This window comes from Podarcis bocagei (genome assembly GCF_964188305.1).
Source record: "Podarcis bocagei genome assembly, chromosome: 9".
NCBI classification, from domain to species: domain Eukaryota; kingdom Metazoa; phylum Chordata; class Lepidosauria; order Squamata; family Lacertidae; genus Podarcis; species Podarcis bocagei.
The window spans coordinates 35617379-35643082 of record NC_138134.1 but is presented as its reverse complement, the minus strand read 5'-3'; the positions used below and the strand labels follow the sequence as shown (position 1 = coordinate 35643082).

Below are 25704 nucleotides of genomic sequence, written 5' to 3'. Positions count from 1 at the left end.
TCGTCCCCTTCTCCTTGTGCCCTCAATCTTTCCCAGCATCAGGGTCTTTTCCAGGGTGTCTTCTCTTCTCATGAGGTGGCCAAAGTATTGGAGCATCAGCTTCAGGATCTGTTCTTCCAGTGAGCACTCAGGGCTGATTTCCTTAAGAATGGATAGGTTTGATCTTCTTGCAGTCCATAGGACTCTCAAGAGTCTCCTCCAGCACCATAATACATATATATGTATACATACACACACACACACACACACACACACACACACACACACACACACACACGTATACATGTATATGTATATGTATATGTATGTGTTTGCAATAAGGATAGGAAAATCCAGCAGAAAGGGCAGGATAATGCTTGAAGCAATGTCATCTCATTTGTTTTAACTGTTCAGAATATTGCATTTTAAAAATTGTTGTAACTTGCCCTGAAACTTCATGATGAAGGATTGGCAACAATTCAAATAAGTAATAACAAAAAATGTCCCTGCAAACTTCTTATGAACAAACAAGAATGCTCAGTAACCAGGTAGTCTGGAAGTGACCTTGGAGAGTAGGGCAGTTTCCTATGAGTGTAAATATAGGCTGAATCGCCACATGTATAAAAAAATGCTGTGAACATGCTTTTTTTTATAAAAAAGGTTTAAAATACTGTACTGTATACCTGTACAGTATATGTAATTTGGCATTAGCTTACCAGCGCCATCTGGTGTCACGTTTGTATAATGCACTTAAAACACACCTAAAATGTGAAACGAACAGTGACTTTTGAGCATGGGAAAACAGCAGAACCTTGTGGGATGTTAAAGCCCAGTCGCACCCTGATTGTGGCATGCATGGCCAACCTGAATAAAATATGGTGTGTCCCCCCCCCCCGCATAATCAATCACATGATACGGTGCACACACACCATTTGAATAGCAATGGTCAATAATTTGGGGGGGGGGGAGGAGGTGCCAGGGCCAGATTTAGGTTTGATGAGGCCCTAAGCTACAGAAGGTAATGGGGCCCTTTATATGCCCAGCTGTCCTTTGTCAACAACAAATTATCGCTGTATTTTGTGTTGAATATATGCTATACGGTAATTTATGGACCTAATAGGTATCTAAAGCCATTTGCACATAACAAAATACAGTGGTGCCTCGCAAGATGAAAAGAATCCGTTCTGTGATTCTTTTCATATAGCGGTTTTTTCGTCTTGCGAAGCAAGCCCATTGACGGATTAGCGGATTAGCGCTATTAGCAGCTTTTAGCGGCTTATCTGCTGATTGGATCAGCTGATAAGCGGCTTAGCGGCTTAGAAAAAGGGGGGGGGGAGGAAAAAAACCAGCAGGAACTAGCAAGACATTGTCGTCTTGTGAAGCAAGCCCATAGGAAATTCGTTTTGCGAAGCACCTCCAAAATGGAAAACTCGTCTAGTGAGTTTTCCGTCTTGCGAGGCATTCGTCTTGCGGGGCACCACTGTATGTATTTTATCAAAGTAATTGTTGAACTGAAATACAATTAAGAAGTATATTGATATTGAAATAATTATTAAGTTCTAACTTAAAATGATTTTTTATTCATAACAATTATTTTATTTTTATTTTTTTCTTATATTTTGGAAATGTACATCCAGTTGTTTTTCCCTTGAATTTTTTTTGAGGGGGCCGCAAGAGAGTGGGGCCCTAAGCTACAGCTTGTTTAGCTTATACGTAAATCCGGCACTGGAAGGTCCCCTCAAATATTTTATTGTAGGGGGTGGCAGTGGCATAGCGTGGGTTGTCAGCACCCGGGGCAAGGCAAGTAATTTGCGCCCCCTAACCCGTGGATTTGCGCCCCCTAACTCATGGATTTGCACCCCCTAACCCTAACCCCCAGATGTTGCGCCCGGTGCGGCCGGCCCCCCTGCACCCCCCACGCTACGCCACTGGGGGGTGGAGGCGGCAAAGTGACCTCGGCGTCTAGGAGTTGGCTCCTAGGGTGGCACACATTTTGGCAGGCAGGCATACATGCACTTCATCCTATGGAGAGGATTGGGGCATGTGCGGAGTGTCCTGAGAGGCACACCCTCCCGCACCTCTTGACGCGTGCTTGGCCCTGGCCAATGGCGACGACTATGGGGGAAGCGGCCCGGGCGCCCACAGCGCGCTGCCAGGTGGACGGGGCGACGCGCGCGCGCGCGTGGCGGCACGTCACACCTTCGCATCCCCCGCGCGCGGCAGTGGTACATCCTTGCGTCTCCCCCCGGCGGCTGCGGCGCGAGTAGTGCAGTCTGCGGCGCGAGCGCTCTTCCTGGACCGAGCAGGTTTCTCCGCCTGCGGGAGGTGGAGGCGAGCGCAGAGGGAGCGCAGCCCGCGTCGACGCAGCACGTCAAGGCAGCAGCTGAGCGAAGAAGAAGCAGAAGCCCGCATTGCCAGCCGCGCTCGCTCGCCCGTCCTTCTTCTCCGTCAGGCATGGCGCGGCGAGGTGGGCTCTGGGCGCTGCTGCTGGCGGCGCTCTGCGGCGCGCTGGGCGCCTTCGCCTTGCGGCAGCAGGGCTCCGAGGCGGAGCAGCCCGAAGCGGCGGGCGGCGGCTCGGCGAACCGGCGTCGGCGCCTCAGCCAGGAGGACGGCATCTCCTTCGAGTACCACCGCTACCCGGAGATGCGCGAGGCGATGGTCTCGGTGTGGCTGCAGTGCTCGTCCATCAGCAGGATCTACACCGTGGGCCGCAGCTCCGAGGGCAGGGAGCTGCTGGTCATCGAGCTCTCCGACAACCCGGGCGAGCACGAGCCTGGTAAGGGAAGCCCCTGACGCAGCCCCCCCCCCCAGGTAGTGCTGGGTTGGGGGTGTCCTGGGTGTCTCCTCTTTCCTCCACCCCACCGCCCCCATTTTTTCTTTTGCTTTCTCAGGTGGAATAAACAACCTCTCTCCCTTGCAAATTCCTGCCGTTTCTCAGCATTGAGGTCACCGCGATCCCCTTGATGGCGGTGGGTCTATTTCGGGGATCATGAGCTCATGCAGGAAGGAGAGTTAGGAGACCTTTGAAATCCTGGCCATGGTGACCCCCTTTTATGGCAGAGAGGGTACAGTGTGCTGTGTTCCCAGTATGGTACAATGTGCTGTGTTCCCAGTATGGTACAATGTGCTGTGTTCCCAGTACGGTGACGTGCGTGCGCAGACCTGGAAACGCATGCAACGGATGCTATGGTGATAATGATAATCTTTCCTGGTAACCAGGCTTTGAGGATCTCTGCCTACACCTTGGCAGACATGATTTTGACTCGGCTTAGTGGGCTGGCTGAGCTGCTTGTGTCATGGCAGAGGCCACGTGCGACGCATTTCACCGTGGAATGGCTTTGGATGGGCAGCTGAAACCTTCCTGGTTTAAGGGAATTAGTTGGGGAAAGGATTCACTGTGCCAGCCTTATTGGAGGGGGAAGAGAAGCAGGTAGAGAGCCATTTGGTGGGATGGTTTCTTATAGACTTGAATCTCCAGATGCCACTGAAGCTGGCCCTCCCATCGTCTTCCACCACTGGCCATGCTAGTTGGGATTGATGGGAATTGGAGTCTTAACTACACCTAGAGAGCCACAGGTTTCCCATCCCTGTTATAGATCAAGGTACCAGCCACATGTCAGGTTGCATAGGAAGGCCTCTGTCTTCAATCTTTAAAGAGCCAGTAGCCATTGATGGAAAGAAAGCCGTATATGTACCATGACTTGGTGGAGACTAGCTCCATCTTTTTCTGTCTCTCTCTTCACACATGCTTGCGCATGCACGCACGCACACACACAATGTTAAAAGAGTAACACAGTTCCTCCTATTCAGAGAAATGCTTCTCCACAGCAGCTGCTTGATGCAGTAACAGTAGTAGCTAAAATTCCTCTGAATACATGAATCGGTCAAATAATACCGATAATACCCATGCTGGTGCTGCCAGGTTCCATGGTGGCACACAGTGGCCAACAATATTTACCGTACAGTCTGGCTGGTAAGGAAATAGGTTCACACAAAAAATTATTTATTTGCTTAGTGATTTGTAGCCTGTTTTTCTGTCAAAACAATTCACAAAGTGGAACAGAGTGACAGAATTGTGACATCCTCCTGCCACTTCAAGATATTTACTTTTTTAGCGACAACCATACGCACTGAAATAGTAACCTCTCTCTCCCATCTGCCAGTAGACTGTGGGTGCCTTGAGACAGGAGGGAGACCTGCCAGCAGCCCGATGTGGCACTACATGCTTTTGTTTACTAGCTCAGTTCTTTATTATTTAAATACTTTCATTTAATTAAATAATTTCTATACCACTTTTCATTAAAACACAAAAACAAATATCAAAGTGGTTTACAACCTAAGAAAACATTACGGATGAAGATAAAGTATAAAGCACACATTTTTTAAATCAGCATAATTAACATGAAAGTATGATATTCTTTTAAACATCAGAACATTGCAGATAAGAATCAAATACAAAAACACAATAAACTCTCCAAAACAGCACCACTAGTAGCTAAACAAAACAACTGAGATAAGGAGCTGCACCCATCCACAGTGATGCCTCCCAAATGCATCCTTAGCAGTCTTCCAAATCAAAGCCTCACATTTGTGCATTCCAACCAAGCATACAGATAATTAATCCCCAGTCAAAAAGTTATTAAAAAGTGAACGTTTGGTCTACAAAAATACATGGCAGAATTAAGCATAATTTACAACCAGCTCATTCATTCTAAGGCAATGTAGTGTCATATAACTAGCAACAAAACTACTCCCATCTAGACTCCCACCCTCATAGGGTGGGACTGAGTGGTACTGAACAACTTTGAAACGAACAAAAGCATTATAACTCATATTCTCACTTCAGACAGCAAAAACTACCCAACAAGGCTGGCTCAAGACATTTTGGTGCCTGGGGCAAACCACAAAATGGCACCTCCCTCCCCATGAAGGAAGAAGTGGGGAGTTAAGATCTACTGTACATCCAAATCTGCTACCCCTATGGGCCCTGCCACCTGAGGCAGTCACTTCACTTTGCCTCATGGGTGGGCCAGTCCTCCTACCCAATATTACATCATTTCTTTCTCCTACTTGGAAAATACATTCCACAGCACAAACTTAAAGAGGTTGGTGCCCTCATGCAAACTCCAAAAGGTTTGCACTGTAGTGTGGCAGCAAGCCAGATAGCCATAGATGTTTTTCTATCCTCCTTCTGGAATCAGCAATGAAGTGCTGGCTGGTTGGCATCTAGGAACAGAGTGGGCAAGCAGATGGAATGGCCCAGGAGCTCTCACTAGCAGCAGCAGTAAAAAAAATCAAAAATCAAAATCAGAGCAGGTCAGCATCCTATTAGTTGTTGAAAACAGAGATCGCTGCAAATGTCAAAGCTGCATGAATCAACACATGGGGCAACAGGCAATATAGCAATAGAAGTATAATGATGAGATACCATGTGAATGAAAACATTTCCATTTGCCATAGCCTTTGCTGTCTATTACTGTCTGCCACGGTAGAATGTGGACTTTCTGACCACTTGATTGTTATTTATTGTATTTAATGTTTTCAGCGGCATTACATATTCTGCATTGTATTTTCTTATTTGCTTTGAGGTGCCAGCATAACAGGTGGGATATAATTATTTAATCAGTAAATAATGAACATACAATTTTCATAAGTCAGACCTGCCAAACGAATATCTAGACCTTTGACAGCATCAAAAGATTCTGATGATAGATGCATACACCAGGCAACAGTGATGATGAATTCTAGAATATCTCTCTTACTGCAAGATAGAGCAAATGATAGAATGACACTCAGGATTATACATTGACTGATGAGCACCAGCTGTATAAGAATAAATCGAGTTAATTAGGAAATCATTGTATAATAATGGATAACTTGCTCTGTTTTAAAAGCCCTAGGACACTGGGAAACCAGTGTGGACTACTTCCTTGCTTGTACCCTTGAATTATGCCAAGGTTCAGGATTAGGTTCTATTCACTTCAAGGGGACTTCACAGTTTATAGATGACCTTATTTGTCGGCCACACACAATGTCCTGGTTTGCAGCTTTCTTTTGAAAAGCTTGCTGAGCTCTTGGGGATGGGAAGCTTGAGGTTAATTGTTCTGCTCCTTTTATGATTTTTCATGACAGCAGTTCTGTGAGAGCCAGTGCTTAGAGTCTGTATGGAGCATGACATATGACAAGGCAGGGTTCGTCTTCTTGACTTCAGATCTATTATCCCTCAAACTAGCATTTCAAAGGGAAGCTGCCCATTGGCTACTGTGTCGCTTTTAGGAGAGGACAGTTTTTATGATGTCCATAGATGGAAATGCTGGGTCATGTTAACAATATTTGTGAATGGTGAAAATTGTGTCAGGCTGCAGTCTTGTATCTATTTATTTGGAAATAAATCCTATCGAACTCCATGGGGCTTATTTTTGAGTAGACATGTACCGGATTGCACTGTTAATGCGTATGTTAATGTGTGAAACTTATTATGTAGTAAGTCTGGGATGGGAGTTGGAATATCATTCCTGTTGAAGCAGTGCTCCTGCTGTCTTTGTCGTCAGCAAGTTGCCTGCTGACATACTGTAATTGTATTGTACTGAAGTACATGGACATATGGAGGCTGAAAAATCTTGGTTGTGATGGGTCTGACATTAAAAAAGAAGAAGCACAACAGAATGTTTTATATTTAGCATTCCTGTTAAAGCAACCAAACATGTCCCATAATCTAAAAGATAAAAAGAGGCTCAGCACTTTCTAAAATTAGTAAACAAGTGCTTTTAACTATAAACTAAGATTTAGGCTTGCAATATATCAAGAAAAAAACAAAATAAAATGGATTATACAGCCTCCATGGTATCATCAATGGTACTGATGGACACTTCTCAAAGAACTAATACTATGGCACTAGTCTGCATAAATTAGAGCAAGACTCAGAAGCTGCTCTGCTGCTTTTTTGTGGTAAAGCTACAGAATGTACCAATTGTCCTTCATTGCCTGGAAAACCCAAGTCTTCAAAAGTTTTCTTTTTGTTCTTCCTAGGAAAACCCTGGCTCGCCTTAAGATTCAGCCACATGTTCTGTCAAGCCAAAATAGTTCTTAGCTGCTAGCAGGGCTTAATCTTTGTTTGGCTGTGTGTACCTTTGAAAATTCCCAAAGCTGTACCCCTTCTAAGCTGAGCAACAGAATGATTTGACTTTTTAATTTGCCAAAGCTTTATTTTTATTAGAAAGTCAGTGTCTTTATACCAAGAGATCAGTGAATTAACCTTGGGTTTTGTGAATAGAGGCTTGATTGTGAGAACTCCCAAATCTATTGGGAGAACAGTGTAGGAGTGATGAATACTGCAAGTGTCAAGAGCTAAGGAAGACATTGAAGGGAAGGAAAAGATCAGGAAGAAAACCTGCTTGGGACCATATGTTTGTGAAACATGCACACCATGTAAGGATGAATGGGGGGGTTGTTTCAAGTATGTGTGTATGTGCACACACATATTTAAAGGGAAATATTCCACAAAACAGCTTATAACATGTTTAAAAATACAAATCCAGGCTTATAAAACTGTTTAGAAAAATACAGCAAAACAATAAAATCAATGCTCAGCAACAGCAGCAAGGACTTATCCACACTCCACTAAACAGCCTCCATTTAGGACCCTTCCCTGCCCATTTTATCTCCCCCCCCCTTGACTTTTTGATAGTATTTCAAATATACATTCCAAGATGTCACTGGTATCTAGTCTGGATGTTGTACAAAACAGAAAAGGCAGTGGTCTCTGACTCATATTTCTGTTATTCCCATCCCTGCTGAAATTGTATGAAGCATGAATTTGTGGGTCTTGTCTCTGAGGAGTTCTATAGGGCAGTGTTTCCCAACCGGTGTTCCGCGGCACACTAGTGTGCCGCGAGACGTTGCCTGGTGTGCTGCGGGAAAAATTAAAAAATTCGAAAGATAGCTTCATATCCGGAGAGGCGGCCTTCAGGCGAGTTTTAATTTTAATTTTCCTTCTCCCACTTAATGCCCCACGCTCGCCCGAGCAGCTTGCAGTCCTCGGTAACCATGGCGACCCGAGGGAGGGGAGGGAACAGGGAAGTCGAGGGCGGCGGCGAGCCGCGATGACGTCAGTGGGCCGCGCCGCCTCGCCCTGGCACGGTGTGAGAGCCCCGGCTAGTGGCACGAGCTTCGGAATAAGTGGGATCCGCATGCGCGAGACCGAGATCGCGGGTAAGGAGCTCAGCCCTGGGCAGGAGGAAGCGGGGCCGCGCGTGCGGGCCACATCCCCACAGAGAGCGAGCCTCCCCCGGCCCACCACTCCGGGCAGGTCCACTCGCATGAGGGGGCGGCGATGGCGACGGCCGGCAGCTTGCCTGCAATGCCATCCCTCGAGCAGGCGAGGAGCCCGGAGGCTACCAGATGCGAGTCCTCTTTCCCACCCTGCTCGGGAGTCCAGAGCACTTGGTCGCATTCAGGATCTAGAGTGGGGAAGCGGGGCTTGTGTCTGGGCTGGACACATTGGGCTGCCTGTGCCGCTCGACCTGCGGGGAGAAATCAGGGTGGGAGTCACGACCGTGAGGCAGGGCTGCCAAGTGTGGCAGAAGAGGACACGGCCGTCGCACCTGTCCTTAGGTAGGAGCTTCTTCCGTGTCGACCTGCTGCCCTAAAGTCTTGGCTTTTTTCTTGGCTTTTTGGCGGTTGGCACAGAAGGAAGGCAAGGGGGAGGGGAAAAAATTGAAACTTACACTTTCGTGCATCCCTCCCGGCGTGACGCTGCGCGCTGACGTCACGGGGCTGTAATGGTGGTGTGCCTCGAGATTTTTTTCATGAAACAAGTGTGCCTTTGCCCAAAAAAGGTTGGGAAACACTGCTATAGGGGTTGGATCCATGAAGGTTGGAAACCCCCCCCCCAAAAAAAGTGAGAAAGGTATCATAACAAGGCACTACTTCATCACAGGCTGAATGCAGTTTATGCAGAAGACTTAGCTGCATTGAAATAATTTCTGTACATTAAAGTGTTTCACCTTGTCAATTAACCATCATACAATCATGTTCAAAACCTGTGTCGTCGTGGGTTCCTCGTACTCAACATTTCCAGGTTACTTGTTCTACATGATTTTGCACTTTAGGGGCATCGCACCATATTTTGGAGCTTAGGAAGTGCCTAAGAATTATGTTGCATGTTAAGAGCCTAGCAATCCCTTTGCTAGCACAAACCATGGCAGTTTCAATAGATTTCTGCCAGCACAAGAATTGGGTCAGCCTAGGTCTCCATCCAAAAGCATGGAAATGGCATTTGAACCTGAGGGGAAATTGCCACTTTGAAGGTAAGATTTGAACTTGGGACTGTCACTTATCAGAGAAGATAGCTTGTAGATGCAACTACAGTGGTACCTCGGGTTACAGACGCTTCAGGTTACAGATGCTTCAAGTTACAGACTCCGCTAACCCAGAAATAGTACCTCGGGTTAAGAACTTTGCTTCAGGATGAGAACAGAAATTGCGCCGCGGCTGTGCGGTGGCAGCAGGAGGCCCCATTAGCAAAAGCGCGCCTGAAGTTAAGAACAGTTTCAGGTTAAGAACGGACCTCCAAAACGAATTAAGTTCATAACCCGATGGATGTCTTTAGATTTGTGCACCAGGCTCAGCTATTTCAAGAGATGCTGAAGTCAGATTAGAAGGTCAGTTTCCACAAAGCTTATTCTAGTTGCATTTTTAAAAGTGGTTTTAAAAAGTAGTTACATCCCACCTTGTTTCTAGAATAACAATAGACACACTTAGAACATACATTTAAAGCATTGTGATACCACTTTAAATATTCATGGCTTCCCCCAAAGGATTCTGGGTGTTTGCTAAGGGTGCTGAGAGTTGTTAGGAAACCATCTAGTCCCTTAGAGTTCCCTGTGAAGTGGGATTGGTCATTATACCACTCTGGGAATTGCATTTCTGGAAGGGGACAGGGGTCTTCCACCAGCCCTCAGCACACTTATCAAACTAAAGCTCCCGTAATTCTTTGGGGGAACCAGTGACTATTTAAATGGTATCATAGTGGTTTCACTGTTTGATGGAAACGTGGCCAATATGTTAAGTACTCTGTGGAAGGCCAGTAAGTTTGTTAGACTGATAAGCTAACAAATCTGGTCAGCTGTTGCAGTCATATATAATGCACATGTCTTCTGTCTGAGTGCATACTTCAGGGAGCTTAGATTTCATAAACAAGCTATACATACATACATATATATATATATATACAGTATGGGTTTATGTTGTTTTTAATCGTCTTGCAAAACTTAGAAAGCACAAATTAATGCAGTTGTTGCTCTTCTGTTTGATTTATTGAATGACACTGAATAAGAATTGTTAAATATTGTGAGCTATGCTGATTCTTAGAGGAGGTCTGGAAAAGGAAGAGGCTTAGCCTGCCTGCTAAAACTTATGTCATATAGATCTGTGCCTCACTTTGTGAATATGCACATGAGCATATTTTGTTTCATGTATATCAAGCTGAACTTTGAGACGATCATTTAGGCCTTAAAGTGAGCCTCCAATTGTTCATTGGCAACAGAGACTTGCTATCACCACCAAGCAGCTGACTGCACTACAAAGTTCCCTAGCAGGGACTCCATTTTGCAGCGAACCTCCCACCAAAAGCAGATCTTGAAGTTGGCATGAATCAGCTGATTGGCGGTGACTTCAAGCAACACTTGAATCAGCTTGGCTCATCCTTTTGTTCAAGGGAAAAATGAATCACCTGACATCATGAAGTCAGGTGGTTGACAGGTGGGTGCCTACCCCCATCCCACCTGCAAGAGTGGCCCACTGTGGGTGAAGGAACCCAGGAACCCATGATCTGGCTGCTGGAGAGAAAAGGTTCAAAGGTAAAAATTGCATTGCATTGAGCTGCAGTTTATACATGGGATTTTTTTTTTTTTTTTAAAGAAGCAATCTTGGACATATTTGAAAGGTAATATTGCATCGTATTATAGCGTGACCATGGGGTGCCTCAGGGTTCTGTCCTCTCCCCCATGCTTTTCAACATTTACATGCAGCCACTGGGAGAGATCATCAGGAGGTTTGGGCTGGGTGTTCATCAGTATGCAGATGATACCCAGCTCTACCTCTCTTTTAAATCAGAACCAGTGAAGGCGGTGAAGGTCCTGTGTGAGTGTCTGGAGGCGGTTGGAGGATGGATGGCGGCTAACAGATTGAGGTTGAATCCTGACAAGACAGAAGTACTGTTTTTGGGGGCAGGTGTGCCTGAATGGGGTAACTGTGCCCCTGAAGGACCAGGTGCGCAGTGTGGGAGTCATTTTGGACTCACAGCTGTCCATGGAGGCACAGGTCAAATCTGTATCCAGGGCAGCTGTTTACCAGCTCCATCTGGTATGTAGGCTGAGACCCTATCTGCCTGCAGACTGTCTCGCCAGAGTGGTGCATGCTCTGGTTATCTCCCGCTTGGACTATTGCAATGTGCTCTATGTGGGGCTACCTTTGAAGGTGACCCGGAAACTACAACTAATCCAGAATGCGGCAGCTAGACTGGTGACTGGGAGCGGCCGCCAAGACCATATAACACCGGTCTTGAAAGACTTACATTGGCTCCCAGTATGTTTCCGAGCACAATTCAAAGTGTTGGTGCTGACCTTTAAAGCCCTAAATGGCCTCGGTCCAGTATATCTGAAGGAGCGTCTCCACCCCCATCGTTCTGCCCGGACACTGGGGTCCAGCTCCGAGGGCCTTCTGGCGGTTCCCTCACTGCGAGAGGCCACGTTACAGGGAACCAGGCAGAGGGCCTTTTCGGTAGTGGCGCCCGCCCTGTGGAACGCCCTCCCATCAGATGTCAAAGCGATAAGCAACTACCTGACATTCAGAAGACATCTGAAGGCAGCCCTGTTCAAGGAAGTTTTTAATATGTGACATTTTAGTGTATTTTTCATCTTTGTTGGAAGCCGCCCAGAGTGGCTGGGGAAACCCAGCCAGATGGGCGGGGTACAAATAATAAATTATTATTATTATATTATTATTAAATTGAACCCTAGATGAGGTTGTGCAAAAGAAAGGGCAGGACCATACATATAGGGCCATAGAGTAAATTTCAGCGACTGCAGTCACTAGGGGTGAAGAAAGCAGATGGAGAGAAACATGTTGAGGTATTAATTAGATTGCACAAGCAACTAATCTGATTTCCAGAAGGCATCCCAATCCTAGGAAAACAAGATGTTATCTTATACAGACCATTGGTCTATCTAGCTCAGAGTTGTCAATAGTATACTAATTGTCAGAAGCTCTCAAGGGTTGCAGGCAGGAGTCTCTCTCAGCTACACCCAGAGATGCTGGGGATTGAACCTTGGACTTTCTGCATGTAAAGCAGGTGCTCTGCTACTGAACCATGGCTCTTCCCTAAATATTTTACCTGTGTTTTGTGTGCCAGCATAAAGTTACTTTAGGGTTGGCACATTTGGACATATTGTCACATGGCTCTAGAATATTGCTGTTGAAACTTCATGTCCTCCTGAGGACTAATGGACTGGTATCATTCATAGATAGATAGAGAGTTTTAACATTTTCCATAACATCCATATTTTATATCTTTTTTTTACAACTTCATTTAACTTTCAGGCCTCCTCCCTTTCCTCCATGGATTTCTAAAATCATGGGTTCAAGTATGCTTCCCCACTTTAATTCTGACCACCCTTTTAATATACTCCAGGGTGGTCTTTTAGCTTGCCACTGCTTGTTAGTTAATAGAGGTTTACTCAGCAGATATTAAAATTAAATACAGCGTGTTCACACTCTTTGTAGCTTGTAGAAAACTTCCTGTAGCTCACCACAGCCGGGATGGACCTAATGGACTGGTGTCTTGAATTAGTTGTAAGAAAGGTTTTTCTTTCTAAAAAAAAAAACCTCAACGACATAAAACCCTTTATTTAAATACCCTACAAAGTATACATTAGAGACAAGAATAGTTCTCCAGGAACAGATCTGGCTTATTGTGTCATTCTTTTAAAAGTATCTTGGCAAATCTTGAAAACCAATTATGCACTTAAAAAAATACAGAGTGGCTTTTTTCCTAGACCCTTCTCCTAGAGCTGCTAAATGTTAAAAATGGGAGAATGCCAGCTTTTGCTTGGCCAAAAGTCTTTGATGGTTTATTGAATGCTAGCAAAGGATAATAGATTTTTGTGTGTGTGCAAAATGTAACTGGACTACAGAGTTCCTATTTACTGTGCCCTTTCTCAGAGATAAGTAAAACAAAAACATAGACCTCAGGAACAAGTTGCCCCACAACACCTTGTCTGGAGAACTTACATGATCACAGGCTATATCTTGATTGGAATTTGCTAAATGTAGTTTTGATGTTGCAGCTCATTTTGACCAACGATATAAAGGGGTCACATAAGCTGTAGTTTCCATTGCCTCACAAAAAAGTAATAAGTAATAAGCTGTCTTACTCCTCCGTATCAATGTTGCTTCTCTGTAATAAATTGTTTGTGTCTTCCTTTTGCTAATCGGATCAAAGCATGACTGATGACTTAAATTATCTCATCTGGATTCTTCACAGCATTTCACACCAGCAACATGAATCACAGCAATTGAGGCAGATGATGTGCAAGAAAAGAGGAGAGTGACTTATCTATAGCATACTGCATTGCCTAGATAATGTAAGGCTCCTCATGGCAGAGGACCCAGAAATTGTAGGGATATGCATGTGGGGATATGTAGGGACTTTCCATGTCCTAGTGGTTCAAAAGTCAAATGCTGCCTTAGTCTGGAGGGTTGTTACTTTTGGCAGTCTTCCCTGGGATGCCTGGATTAAGTTATGATTCTGAAAACCTACAACATAAAGTGGCTTGGGACTATGTTGTCTGAAACAATTGCATCTTCGTTGTGGCCTTTCCTTGGCATCATTCTCACATACTGAAGTAATATGCTGAATTATATTAAGTTGTCAAGCACAAGGCACGAGAGGCTCAAAGCAATTTAGTTATTTTAAAATTATTTTTATGTGTCATTCTCTGGAGGTTTGTGGTACTGCTACATTTTCCATGTTGTTCATTATTGTTATCTCCGATTACTTTTTATTCTGACTTCCTCTGGTGGTAACTGACAAGAGCCCTGTTGGATCAGTCCAGCATTCTGTTTCGTACTGTGGCCAACCAGATGCCTTTGGGAAGCCCATATAAAACAGACCATGAAAGCAATAGCTCTTGTCTGGTGTTCCCAGCAAATAGTAATTTGTAGGCATACTGCCTAGGAATCAGAGGCAGGCAGTGACTTTAACTAGAGTTGTAGAATCTGATTACATTTTGGTCAGTCCTGGCCCTTGTACCATGGATGGTTTCCAGGCTCAGTTGCTTTTTTTGGTGAGAAAATAGAGATGATGACTGTATACACATTCTCCTTCTTTTGACGGATTCTGCTGTAATCTACAGCCTTCTCTGTCTCCAAAGCCCAAGTGTGGGGGAATGTCACATAGCAGCAGTCAAACAGCATCATTCCTGATACAGCTGTTGCGGCTCAGATATTTCTTGGTACTTATAAATAGTGGCATTCAGTTGTATGTCATTTTTATTCACCTAGCTACAGAAATTCCATGTGCATACAACAATGTTTTGTTCTGCTGCAGTTATCTGGCTTGCACGTCAGTGAAAATTAAGCATGCCTGAATCTTGTGTGTGTTTTAAAAACTAGAATCTAGTTACTAGGTGTTGGTTTATTTAGCATTCTTCAGTGTTTGAAATGAGTTGATCTCACTTGGTGTGGAGCACAAGGGGTCGGCTTTCTATTAAATGTAGCGTTTAAGCATGGAGCTAAAATCCTGCCATTTGGCATAAATATAGGACAAATATGCTTTCAGTCAAAACCAGAACGCAAGTAAAATGCTTTGGAGTGTCTTCAGCAAAGGGGGCAAAAAAGATTCTGCAGACTGAAAGCCACATGCTTTGCAATTGGTTAATCAACATGTCCACCAGTAGTTTTTCATCATCATCTTCTACTTCTAACATGTTGGCACTGTCTGACTTCCCCATCATAATTCTGAGCACCTTACCTGACTTGCCTTTGTATTGCTCTACCTTTAGCTGAACCAGTCACTGGAATGTGGCCCTCAAGCTGAAAAAGGTCCTCCCCCCTGGTATATGTGATGGAGGGCATTTCCATATCAACATATCTTCATTGTAAGGGAAGCTGCAGGCATGGTGCTTGAAATAAAGGATCTGTATGTGCTGTGGAGCTTTAATGCCAAAAGAGGCACTTAAAGTAAGGAACACTTGGCAACTCTCTTAGGAAGTAAGCTGCTGCAGGAGGACAAAGAACGAGTCCTTTGGGGATATCTTAAAATGTCTGAAAATTACATGTGAGCAAAATTTGAACATGACTCAAAAAGATATATTCCAAAGGTCTATATGGAATGTTACAACAGCTATGGGGCTTGAATATTCATGCGCTATTATTGTGCTCTCCAATGTGGGGTTTGGGGCTGCACTTTGACCGTTTCTGCTACAATCAAAGCACTTAAACAAACTCCCTTTCCCCCAAATCTCTTGTAATATCTAAATAATCTTTTACTCACTTAAACTCCCCAGCGATTCAAAGGGCCTTGTTGAGTTCAACTTACAGCAACATTTTTCTTTCTCGCTGGTGAAGCCATAAAAATGTGCACGCTGAGTACTTTTTAATGAAGGGTTTTTTTTTTAAGGGAATGGGCGTATTTCCTGCATTTGGCAATAAATGTCAGTTTAATTTACAAAAAGTTGTAAAATGCTTTGGAAGTGCACTGTAATCTCTACCTTTAAAGGGATGCTTTTTCAAAACAAAAAAGATGTTAGCAAATAATTGGCTCAAAGAAAAAGAAAGGCTGCCATTTTAAGAAAGTGCTTTAACATTATTTTTAAAGATGCTTGTGGGTTCATCCAAAGGTTTTATCTTTTGCAGTTATTTTTTAAATTGATGGAAAACAGAGATACTTGGATCTGTGAAAATGCCAAGGATAAAGCATGTATACAGATGTTCACGCAAACATTTTCATTAAAGAAGACAAGATATAGTGAACATATTTGTTGTTTATAGTGGCTTCAGAAATTGGTGCTTCAAATATGACCATGTTGCTATTTTACAGACTAACAGGTTAACAGAAGAGGTAAGCCTGATTATATGCATCAATTTGAGTTGACTTCTGTGGCCTATTTATTTGCTATAGTAATTGTAGGAATGTTGATGCTACAGTGTAACATCTTGTTTTGGTGTGTTACAATATGCTGGATTGTTCCTCCAATAGATAGTAAACTTAATAGAGGCTAATAAAAGAATCACTTTAAATTAAAGGAACTCTGTGCCAAAGAGAGATAAATACCTTACTTAGAAAATTCCTCCTTGTGTGCTAAATACTACCCATGCAGAGCTACACTAGAACTATACAGAAAGTCATCATTTGTTCTCGAGAAGCAATTGGCTCTTAGGCAAAGCTTGTTGCATGGGTTTTAACACTGAAGAGATTCTCTAGAGAAGTTTCTAACCTTGCCAGAAGGATTGGATTCAAAGACTTTATATAGTCTTTTCATATTTCCTAGGATTTCCCCAAGCAGCATGTTGTAAAAACATTATTGAACCTCTTCAAACATTGCGAGCATCAGTGCTAGAAGGAAAAAGGGGTGGGAGTAAGAGAAGATGGAGACCAACATGAAGGGTTGTGTGTGTGTGTTTAGGTGAAGGTGAAAGAAGAGGACTGGAAATTTTCCTATTGAAATCTTGCACACTTTTTCAGGAATCCTGGAGCCTTTCTCCTTCAAACTGTTTGACGGTGAAATGAGAGCCTTGGAAGGTGGTAGATGACAAAGACTGGGTGGCCGCCTCTCAGGGGTGTTGTAGTGGTGGATTTTGTCCTTTGGCACAGGTTTGAGTAGATTGGGTTTCCCACTCTATGGTCTCACATCAGTTACATTAAGTATTCACATATACTGCACTTTTAACTGTATTTTTATTACTTCTTTGATTTATTATATTGTATTTTATTGCATTATAATTTGAATTGTGTGGGATTGTGGTATAATAAAATACAATATGTAAGAAATAAAAGAAGCAATAAAACCATTAAAAATCATACAGCATATAGCAGAGTACATTACAATTTCCGCAACAGGCAAAAAAATAAAATAAAAATTAAGTGGTCCACCAAGATCCTTGGCAATTTTCAAGTGGTTTGCAGGGGAGAAAAAGTTTTAGAACCAATGGAACTTCCAGTTTTATGATCTATCTTGTAAAAAACATGGGGGTCAGAGTGTTTGTTACTCATGACTGCTGTGCAGATTATGTTAATTTCCCTGAGGCTTTCAAGGCTGCAGCTTTAAAAGATGTAAAAGATGTAAAAGAAGGTTTCATAATAATAGTTAAACTTGGTGGATTGTGTCCAGTGTTTACTCATTGACTTTTCACTTTCACAACTCCATTCCAGTTGCATTTAATAAAATTTGAGGCTTCGCTAATTTGGGAGAATGTGGTTGTACTTGTATACTTATGATATGTTGTGGGACTTTTGTCCAGCTAAGAAAGGTGAGTTATTTCCAGATGGATCTAGGGGCCAAATGAGACATGACATTACAGATTTGTGACTGGATCCTCTCATGATGTGAGGCTTTGTTTCTATAACTCCTAGTAATCTGAATGTGCACCCTTCCAAGTTTAATTTTTGTTTTAGCTTTTCTGTACCTCTTTGCCGGAGAACAATATTCTGCGACTATTTTATGTGTTCCCTCACACATTGACTCTAAAACAGGAGTGGGAACTCTGTAGCCCTCCAGATGTAGTTTGACTCTCAACTTCCATCTGCTGCAACCAGCATGACCAATAGGCTGGGTTGGGAGCTGTAGTCCTACAGCATATGAAGGGCCAAAGACCACTCCCCCTGTAAAGGAGCCAATGTAGTGTAGTGGTTAAGAGCGGTAGTCTCGTAATCTGGGGAACTGGGTTCGCGTCTCCGCTCCTCCACATGCAGCTGCTGGGTGACCTTGGGCCAGTCACACTTCTTTGAAGTCTCAGCCCCACTCACCTCACAGAGTGTTTGTTGTGGGGGAGGAAGGGAAAGGAGAATGTTAGCCGCTTTGAGACTCCTGAAGGGGAGTGAAAGGCGGGATATCAAATCCAAACTCCTCTTCTTCTTCTTTTGCCTGGGAAAAGGAGCAAGTGAGGATCAAGAGCACAGGGCAGATCAGGTTGTAAGTGTCTCACCAAAACTCTCTCTTGGAAATAGACACAGGAGTAGCCCTCGATCGCTATTCAGCTGGCATGGGATCTTATATAAGCATGTAATCTTCCTCAGGCTCTCTATTCATCCGTATATATTGTGGATATGTTGTTTTTTGTTAACGGCATTAGTTGCATTAGTTTCATACCTGAGAGTAGGTCTGAGCATTAGGAGTCTAGTTTCTTTGTATGGTGTACTGTGTTGCTGGCTGCATTTCCCCTCTGCAAACAGACTCTTTCTGTCTCTTTCTGATAGATGGAGCAAATACTTTTTTTCCTGTGGAAAATTTGTGGCACTTGCAGAATCCTTCTCTTCTTTCCCTGCCCTCCCAAGTTTGAGAAGCCCCATTTAAGCCACGCAGAATGTTCCTTCCCTGATTTATGATTTTGCAACAGCTGATATCAGTTCAGCCTCATGTCACAAGGTGTGCCATATGGAAACTGATAACTGCATAAATCTGCATAGGAAAAACGAATTCAGGTTTTCCTCTGAGTAAAATCTCTTGAAATGTAGTTTCCTAACACAGGAGAAAATATACCTGGTTGCATTAGTAGTGTTGGAAAAGAGGTACTTGAACTCACGCAGGCCCATATGACTTGAAAATCGTGGAACTGTCTGAAATAGAAGTTGCTATGGTTACAGAGAGGATTAGCCGGCTGAGGCTGCTTCCATTGGTCTGTGACTAGCACAAGTTGCTTGTTTGAGTAGCATTAAAATGTTGTCTCCTGCTGCTTTTATGTCAAGACCATCTGGTGTAGGCAGTATTTAAAGGTGCAGCCCTGCTCTGAAAAACGCTGGGCAGCATGTTTGGTTTTTTTATTTGTTGTAAGTGGAGTTTATGAGGTTCACAGGTTTTCAAAGGGGACAATGACACCTTAAAAGATTCTCAGTACGTGTATAATAGCAAAACATGCTATAGGCACAGCAAGCTGCCACAGTGCCTATTATGTTGACTGCACACATATGTACTCCTGTTTATTTCTTGGAGGTGCCACCTGTTTAATCAACTAGTATTTAAAATGTCTTTACACGTAGGAAATCTCTGTATATAAATTATTCTGGTACGTGAAATTTGCTGACAGTTGAGGAGACAATTTTCACTGTTGAAGGCAATATATCTCTGAATGCCAGATCTTGCTTGCGAGCTTCCCATGGGCAAATGGCTGTCCTCTGTGAACAGAACGCCAGAGGAGTAGATGGGCTCTTCTTATAGTTTCAAGATTTTGCTTTAACTGATTCCTTTAGTGTGAGAGATGTTACCTCTTCATGTTTATTTATAAAGATCATACAATTCTTCAACTCTGATTTACATCAGGTGCTTTTGGATTTCCACAGATAACCCCCCGCCTTTGCTTTAGTGATTTATGCTATAGCAATTCATTATTCCCAAGAATGTAAAAATAGATTGGTTCCAGTAATATCCCATTCTAAACAAAAGCAGATCCCATCAGATTGCACAGAAAAATGTGCTCTTGGGGCCAAACATTGTGTTATAGATCTTGCACTAGGTGATTTTCAGGAGGTTAGCATGAGTGTAAGACAACAGAGAATTCAGCCCTCTGCATTGAAACTCAGCCAATTTAAATTCAAATCTTGATGAGAGCAGTACTAGGAAACTGTTATGTAGGGCAGCAGGAATGTGCTTCTTATTTAAATTTTGCTAATACTATACATTGCACATGCACACACAATTTTGTCCTAGGTAGTTCGAGTGCGTTGCAGAATGTAAAGTGTTTTCCTGCAGAGGATGCTGCAGCATTGGACAATATCAGATAATGAGCTGGGGGGAGAGATGTGTTTCTTGTGGGCACTTTTTCTCTTCTTCTTCATACCTACCGTGTTTTTCGCTCTATAAGACGCACCAGACCACAAGACGCACCAAGTTTTTGGAGGAGGAAAACAAGAAAAAAAATATTCTGAATCTCAGAAGCCAGAACAACAAGAGGGATCGCTGCACAGCGATCCCTCTTGCTGTTCTGGCTTCTGGGATAGCTGCGCAGCCTGCATTCACTCCATAAGACACACACACATTTCCCCTTACTTTTTAGGAGGGAAAAAGTGAGTCTTATAGAGCAGAAAATACGGTACTTCATTTATATGCTTTCATGGTTGCTAGGCCCATTTAGTTTTGTTAAACATTTTTTTTTTTGCTTGAGCAGTTGTGCAACTGAAGAAGAAAGGGGATGGCCCTCCTGCAAGGGCAACCCACCCTTTAACTGAATAATCCTGCCCAGTGTGAGTGGCGACCCATCCTAGGACCTGCTCCATCTCCTGCAGAAAAAAAAACTTATCATGGGTTAGTCCAACATTTCATTTAACTGTGTGACAGGGCAGTTGCGTAATGAAGAGGGGTTTTTATCTGCTTCACTAATCCACAGATTTCTAAGCCTTCCTATTAGAGCTTTGGCTTCAGAGCAGTTTTATTTTTAATTATTTAGAAACACAAGAGTTGCTTTCAACACTGTATGAGCAGCATTCCACTCATGCAATGGGACTTCCTCTTCCTTACCCTTAACACCCCTAAGATCTGCTCCAGAGGCTGCAGAGGAGTGGAGGGGGGAGTTCTATTGTGCAAGCCAAAGTCTATTGTGTGAGCAGAACAGCAGTGTTGGACACAACCAATGATTTTTAGTCTTCTCATTGTCTTCATTGTGAAGATGATTGCATGAAGAAAATAAACTTGTTTGTATGTATACACTCTTTAGCAAGGAGCAGACCCTCTTGAACAAGTTGGCCCTGGACCCAGTGGATTGTGACAACTATTGCGCATTTGAAACAACTGCAGACATTCCTGGATAAAATTGAAAATCTGGATTCATTTCAGCCTTGGGACTCAGCTACATAAGTAAAGAAAAAGTGTTGTACAGTAGATGCGTTATAACACTGTGAAAACATATGGCGCTGTGGAGTCCTGACTTTAGCCAGCGTGTTTTCCCATTATGAAGTTTACAATGTGTTTTCCTGAAACACTTTTTTGATGTGTCTAGATCCAGCCTTGGTCACCTTGATGGATGACCTTTATAGAGAGAAGCTCGGGGAGAGTGCAGCCCTCCTCCTTCTGCTCAATGTCTTAGTCACTTTTGGTTCCATTGGTCATGGTATCCTTCTGAACTGATTTTGTGGGATGGGTATTGGTGACAATGTTTTTCAGTGGCTGTGTTCCTACCTGCTATCTCCAAATAACAGCATTGTGAGAGTGTTTTTCAGCTGCTTGACATTTGTGCTTCAGAGCACGAAGGGGCACTTTATTGTCCCTAGTGATATTCAACATCTATATGAACCTGTTGGGAGAGGTCATTGGAAGTTTTGGAGTGAGAAGACATCAGTGCACTGATGATACCAAATTCCATTTGCACATTACATCCGAGTCAGTCTATGCAAGCCCTGGACTGATACCTGGATACAGTGTGTGATTCCTGTTTCTGGGAGACAGATCAGCTACCTTTTCTGTATGGGGTTGCAGGTCCTCTGAGCAGGTGTGCAGCTTAAAGAGCAGGTGTGATTCATCTTTGTTACTAGAGGCCCAAATGACCTTTGTGGCTAAGAATACATTTTACCAGCTTCTTCACCCACGCCAACTGCTCACTTCCATCTCTAGACTGGGATAGAGAGACCACAGTGGTCCATGCATTGGTAACTGCCCTGAACTCATTTTGGAGGATGGGTGGGATAGAAATATAATTTAAAAAAATAAAATAATTTTCAAGACTTAATTACTGCAATGCCCTTCATATGAGACTGCTCTTGTATCTGGGCCAAAAGTTGTGGCTATTGGCAACAGGCTACTTCTTGGCCAAGAGAGCTGCTCTGATTGCCAATTTGCTACTCAGCCAGGTTCAAGGTTATTGTGTTAATTCACAAAACTCAACACAACCTGGGCCCAAAGAACCTTAAGGACCTCATATTTAACCTCAGATCTTTTGGTAGGGCACTTTTTGCAGTCCCCAGTCTTCATGATGGACTAAGCCATTAGTGTGAAGCTCTTTTCAAATATAATGAGTCACCCCTGGTTTCTTTTAGATAACTTTTGGAAGCTGAATTGTTCAAATTGGTCTTTGTAATTTGAAGTTTTGCACCCACCAATGTATTGACATGCTGTTGATGTTTTTTTAGATATTACAGTAGCCTTGTATATTTTTGTATGTTCTGTACCCTTTTATGTTATGTACCACCTTGTTATATTTCTAATGAGAAGGCAGTCTATAAATATTTTAAGAAATAAAAATAAATATAAAGTATGCTGTTGTGCATCTGGCACTTGTATTTTCTGTAGAAGTATATAAAGTGGGTGGGTGGGGTCTATGCAGGAATAAATGTAAGAACAGTACAGAGTTCATAGTGTTCTTTCTGTTTCAGATGGCATCTTCACCTGCAGGCTATGAATTTGCTGTGGATGAAGGAAGAATGCCAGAGTGCTGTGTAAAAAAAACACCTTGATTAAACCACATAATTGCATCAACTTGTCAATAAGTAAATTGAGCCAAGTGAACTGGAAAAGTAGGGGCAGGAACTACGGTTTACCTGGAACTGTAGACAGAATCCACAGAGAATATCACTTCTGTGATTTAACAAGGCCATCTTTACTTTGTATGGGGTGGCTGTCTTTTAAGTTATGAAGATACAAGTGAAAATGTTTATATGCAGGTGCCTATTTAACCTGTATAACCCCCTTTCTCTCTCACACACATGCATATCCCCCCTCCCATTTTGATCTATCTGTATTGCCCAAGGGCTCTTAGTCTCGATGAGACTTGCCTTCCTGATGCTTTCAAGCAGCATGCTGGGACATGGTCCATCAACCACATATAGATGCTCCTTAAGCCCTTAAAATAACCTCCTAGATAAGACCAAGGCTTCAGTTCTATATCCACTGCCTGTGAGTAAGTCCCATTGAGCTCAGTGGGATTTACTGCTGAGCAGACAATGTGGGCTTGTACTGTAAGTAGGATTTGAAGCCAGGCTTGATTGATTGAATGATTAAGCAGCACACTGCGTACTTGAGCAGGCTCAGTAAATCTAGCTGCACTACTCATGTCATGTCCTTATTTATAGACATAGATATATACAGACATAGATAAATAGACTCTATTTATTAATGAAGGCCCCAGTGGGGGATGAAGCCATGGCTCAGTGCTAGAGCCCATTGCTTTCATGTAGATTCAGCCTGCAGTCCTACACACACATAGGAATACGTCCCATCAATCTCAAGTAAACATACATAGGGATGTACTGTAAATTTCTAGCATCTCCAAGTAGAGTTGTGGAAGACTCCAGTGTGACTTGCAGCATATCTCCAGTATTTCAGCATAAGTAATACCAAAGATCCAATGTCATACGTTCAAATAAATGTTCCAACAAATAACTTTGAGCCAAATATTGATTTCAATTTGCATCATTTTCTGTACAGGTAAAATCAATACAACTGAAGAAAGGAAGTATTGTCTTTGTTTTTAAATGATGCACAAATATGTCTATAAGAGGCGTCATCTTAGCAGAGACAATATTCCTGTGTGCAGCAGAAGAACAAAGGTATCTTTCAAGATGATGCTTGCCCATCTGCAGCTTTTACAAGTCCTTGTATTAAAAAATACTATTTGAAAACAAAAATCAAGGACATCTCTATCATTGATTTGAAGAGGATTCCCATGGCCAAGAGATTCTGTAGTGACGCAATAGCCATAGCAGAAGCCTTGCCAGCTGGCAGAAGGTTTGGTGGTGATGGAGAGTTTTGATTCCAACAGGAAGGAAATTATTCACCAGCTTCAGGGCTGACATTGTACTGTGCCCTTTTGGGGTCATGTCCAGGCAATGAAGGTCCTTAGGATCCTATATATCCATGTCCTCCACTGACATACCACTCCTCCCACCAATGTTTGGTGCAACATGTATGCCCACACAGCTTTCTGTGGGTATTCAGCGGTGCATGTTCTGGCATCATGAGTGCTTCCCACTGATAGGCTTCTCTCTCTGGCAGAGTGGCATTTATGCTGCAGTCCGAGGAAGCATATCAGTTCTGGAAATCACAAGAGAGTGTGTGGCTGTTTTGCTCAGATTCTCCTTGTATGCTTTCTCAAGGCATCTGGTTGGCCACTGTGAGAACAGATGCTGGACCAGATGGATCACTGGCATCCTCCTGATTCTTATGCACCAACAGCCTCTCAGCTGCCCTTTGGTCAGTTTTAGGATTGCTCTGCCCAAAGTTATTTTTACAAAATAATTTCATACAGGTGTGGAGAGCCTTTGACCCCTCCCAAGATATTGCTGAAATACAATTCCTATAATCCCTGGCTATTCACCCTGCTTGCTACAGCTGATGTGAGCTGTTGATCAACAACCTCTAGAGGCCCCACACCTCGTTTAATGTAACCAATTAGTCAGTTAACTCTTGAGAGTCCCATGGACTGCAAGAAGATCAAACCTATCCATTCTTAAGGAAATCAGCCTTGAGTGCTCACTAGAAGGACAGATCCTGAAGCTGAGACTCCAATATTTTGGCCACCTCATGAGAAGAGAAGACTCCCTGGAAAAGACCCTGATGTTGGTAAAGATGGAGGGCACAAGGAGAAGGGGACGACAGAGGACGAGATGGTTGGACAGTGTTCTCAAAGCTACCAGCATGAGTTTGACTAAACTGCGGGAGGCAGTGGAAGACAGAAGTGCCTGGCGTGCTCTGGTCCATGGGATCATGAAGAGTCGGACACGACTAAACGACTAAACAACAACAGTCAGTTAACTGTTGCAACTTTTATCTATAGCTATGTCTTTGGTGCCAAGATCCAAAGAACCAAGCAATTTGTTTAGAGAGCTCAAGGGCAAGATGTGTTTTCTCTTTCCATAGCATTAGCCCTTCTCTGCCCTGCAGAAGTAAGGAGAATGACTTTTCTATGTGTGTGGTCAGGCTACAGAACTGTCCACTGACAGAAACCCACTTTTTCTATTGTGTATAGATGCTGAGTGAAGTCTGTTCTCTGATTTTTGTGTTTTGAGTTCTTGGCTGTTGTGATTATTTAATCTTCCGTCCTGATACTTTTATCTGCTGCTTTGGATTTTTATTATGACTGATTGTTAAGCTACCTCGAATGCCATTTATAGCAGAAAGGCAGCATGCTGCATTTTCAAAATCAATTGGTCACATCGCTTTTAACTGTTAGTATTGAATGATAATAAACACATGACTTTCCTACTACTTTGCCAACTTCCCCTTCTTGAAGAAAGTTGCTTTAGGAGCTGTCTCTCTTTCCTGGATTCCTGCCAGTCTGGACAAATCCTAAGGGTAGTCTTGGGCTGCAGTCTTTTATGCAGGCCACTTAAACCCCATTAGTGTGTAGCGAAGTATTTGCATAGCAAAGCAAATTATCATTTCTTTTGATGGCTTCCTAAGTCTTGATTTTCAGTGCTGACAAGCATTTTTAATGTGCCACAGCACAACATCTTTGTGTAGAAATACCTGCCAGCATTTAATAAAACAGGGGATCTGAGCAAGGAACACAGCGACTGCACAAACT

General features: G+C 43.2%; 1 protein-coding gene across 2 annotated transcripts in view; it reads left to right on the top strand.

Annotated features, from left to right (window-relative positions):
* The first annotated feature begins 2244 nt into the window (after positions 1-2244).
* CPE (carboxypeptidase E) overlaps positions 2245-25704 on the top strand; it is a 72088-nt gene continuing 48628 nt past the window's right edge. Inside the window, exon 1 of one of the 2 annotated variants that reach the window (XM_081208946.1) lies at positions 2245-2755. In XM_081208946.1, the coding sequence (XP_081065072.1) occupies positions 2434-2755 (322 nt within the window). In that variant the 5' untranslated portion in view covers positions 2245-2433. The remainder of the gene's footprint in view (positions 2756-25704) is intronic. The other variant, XM_081208945.1, reaches the window with a different exon arrangement.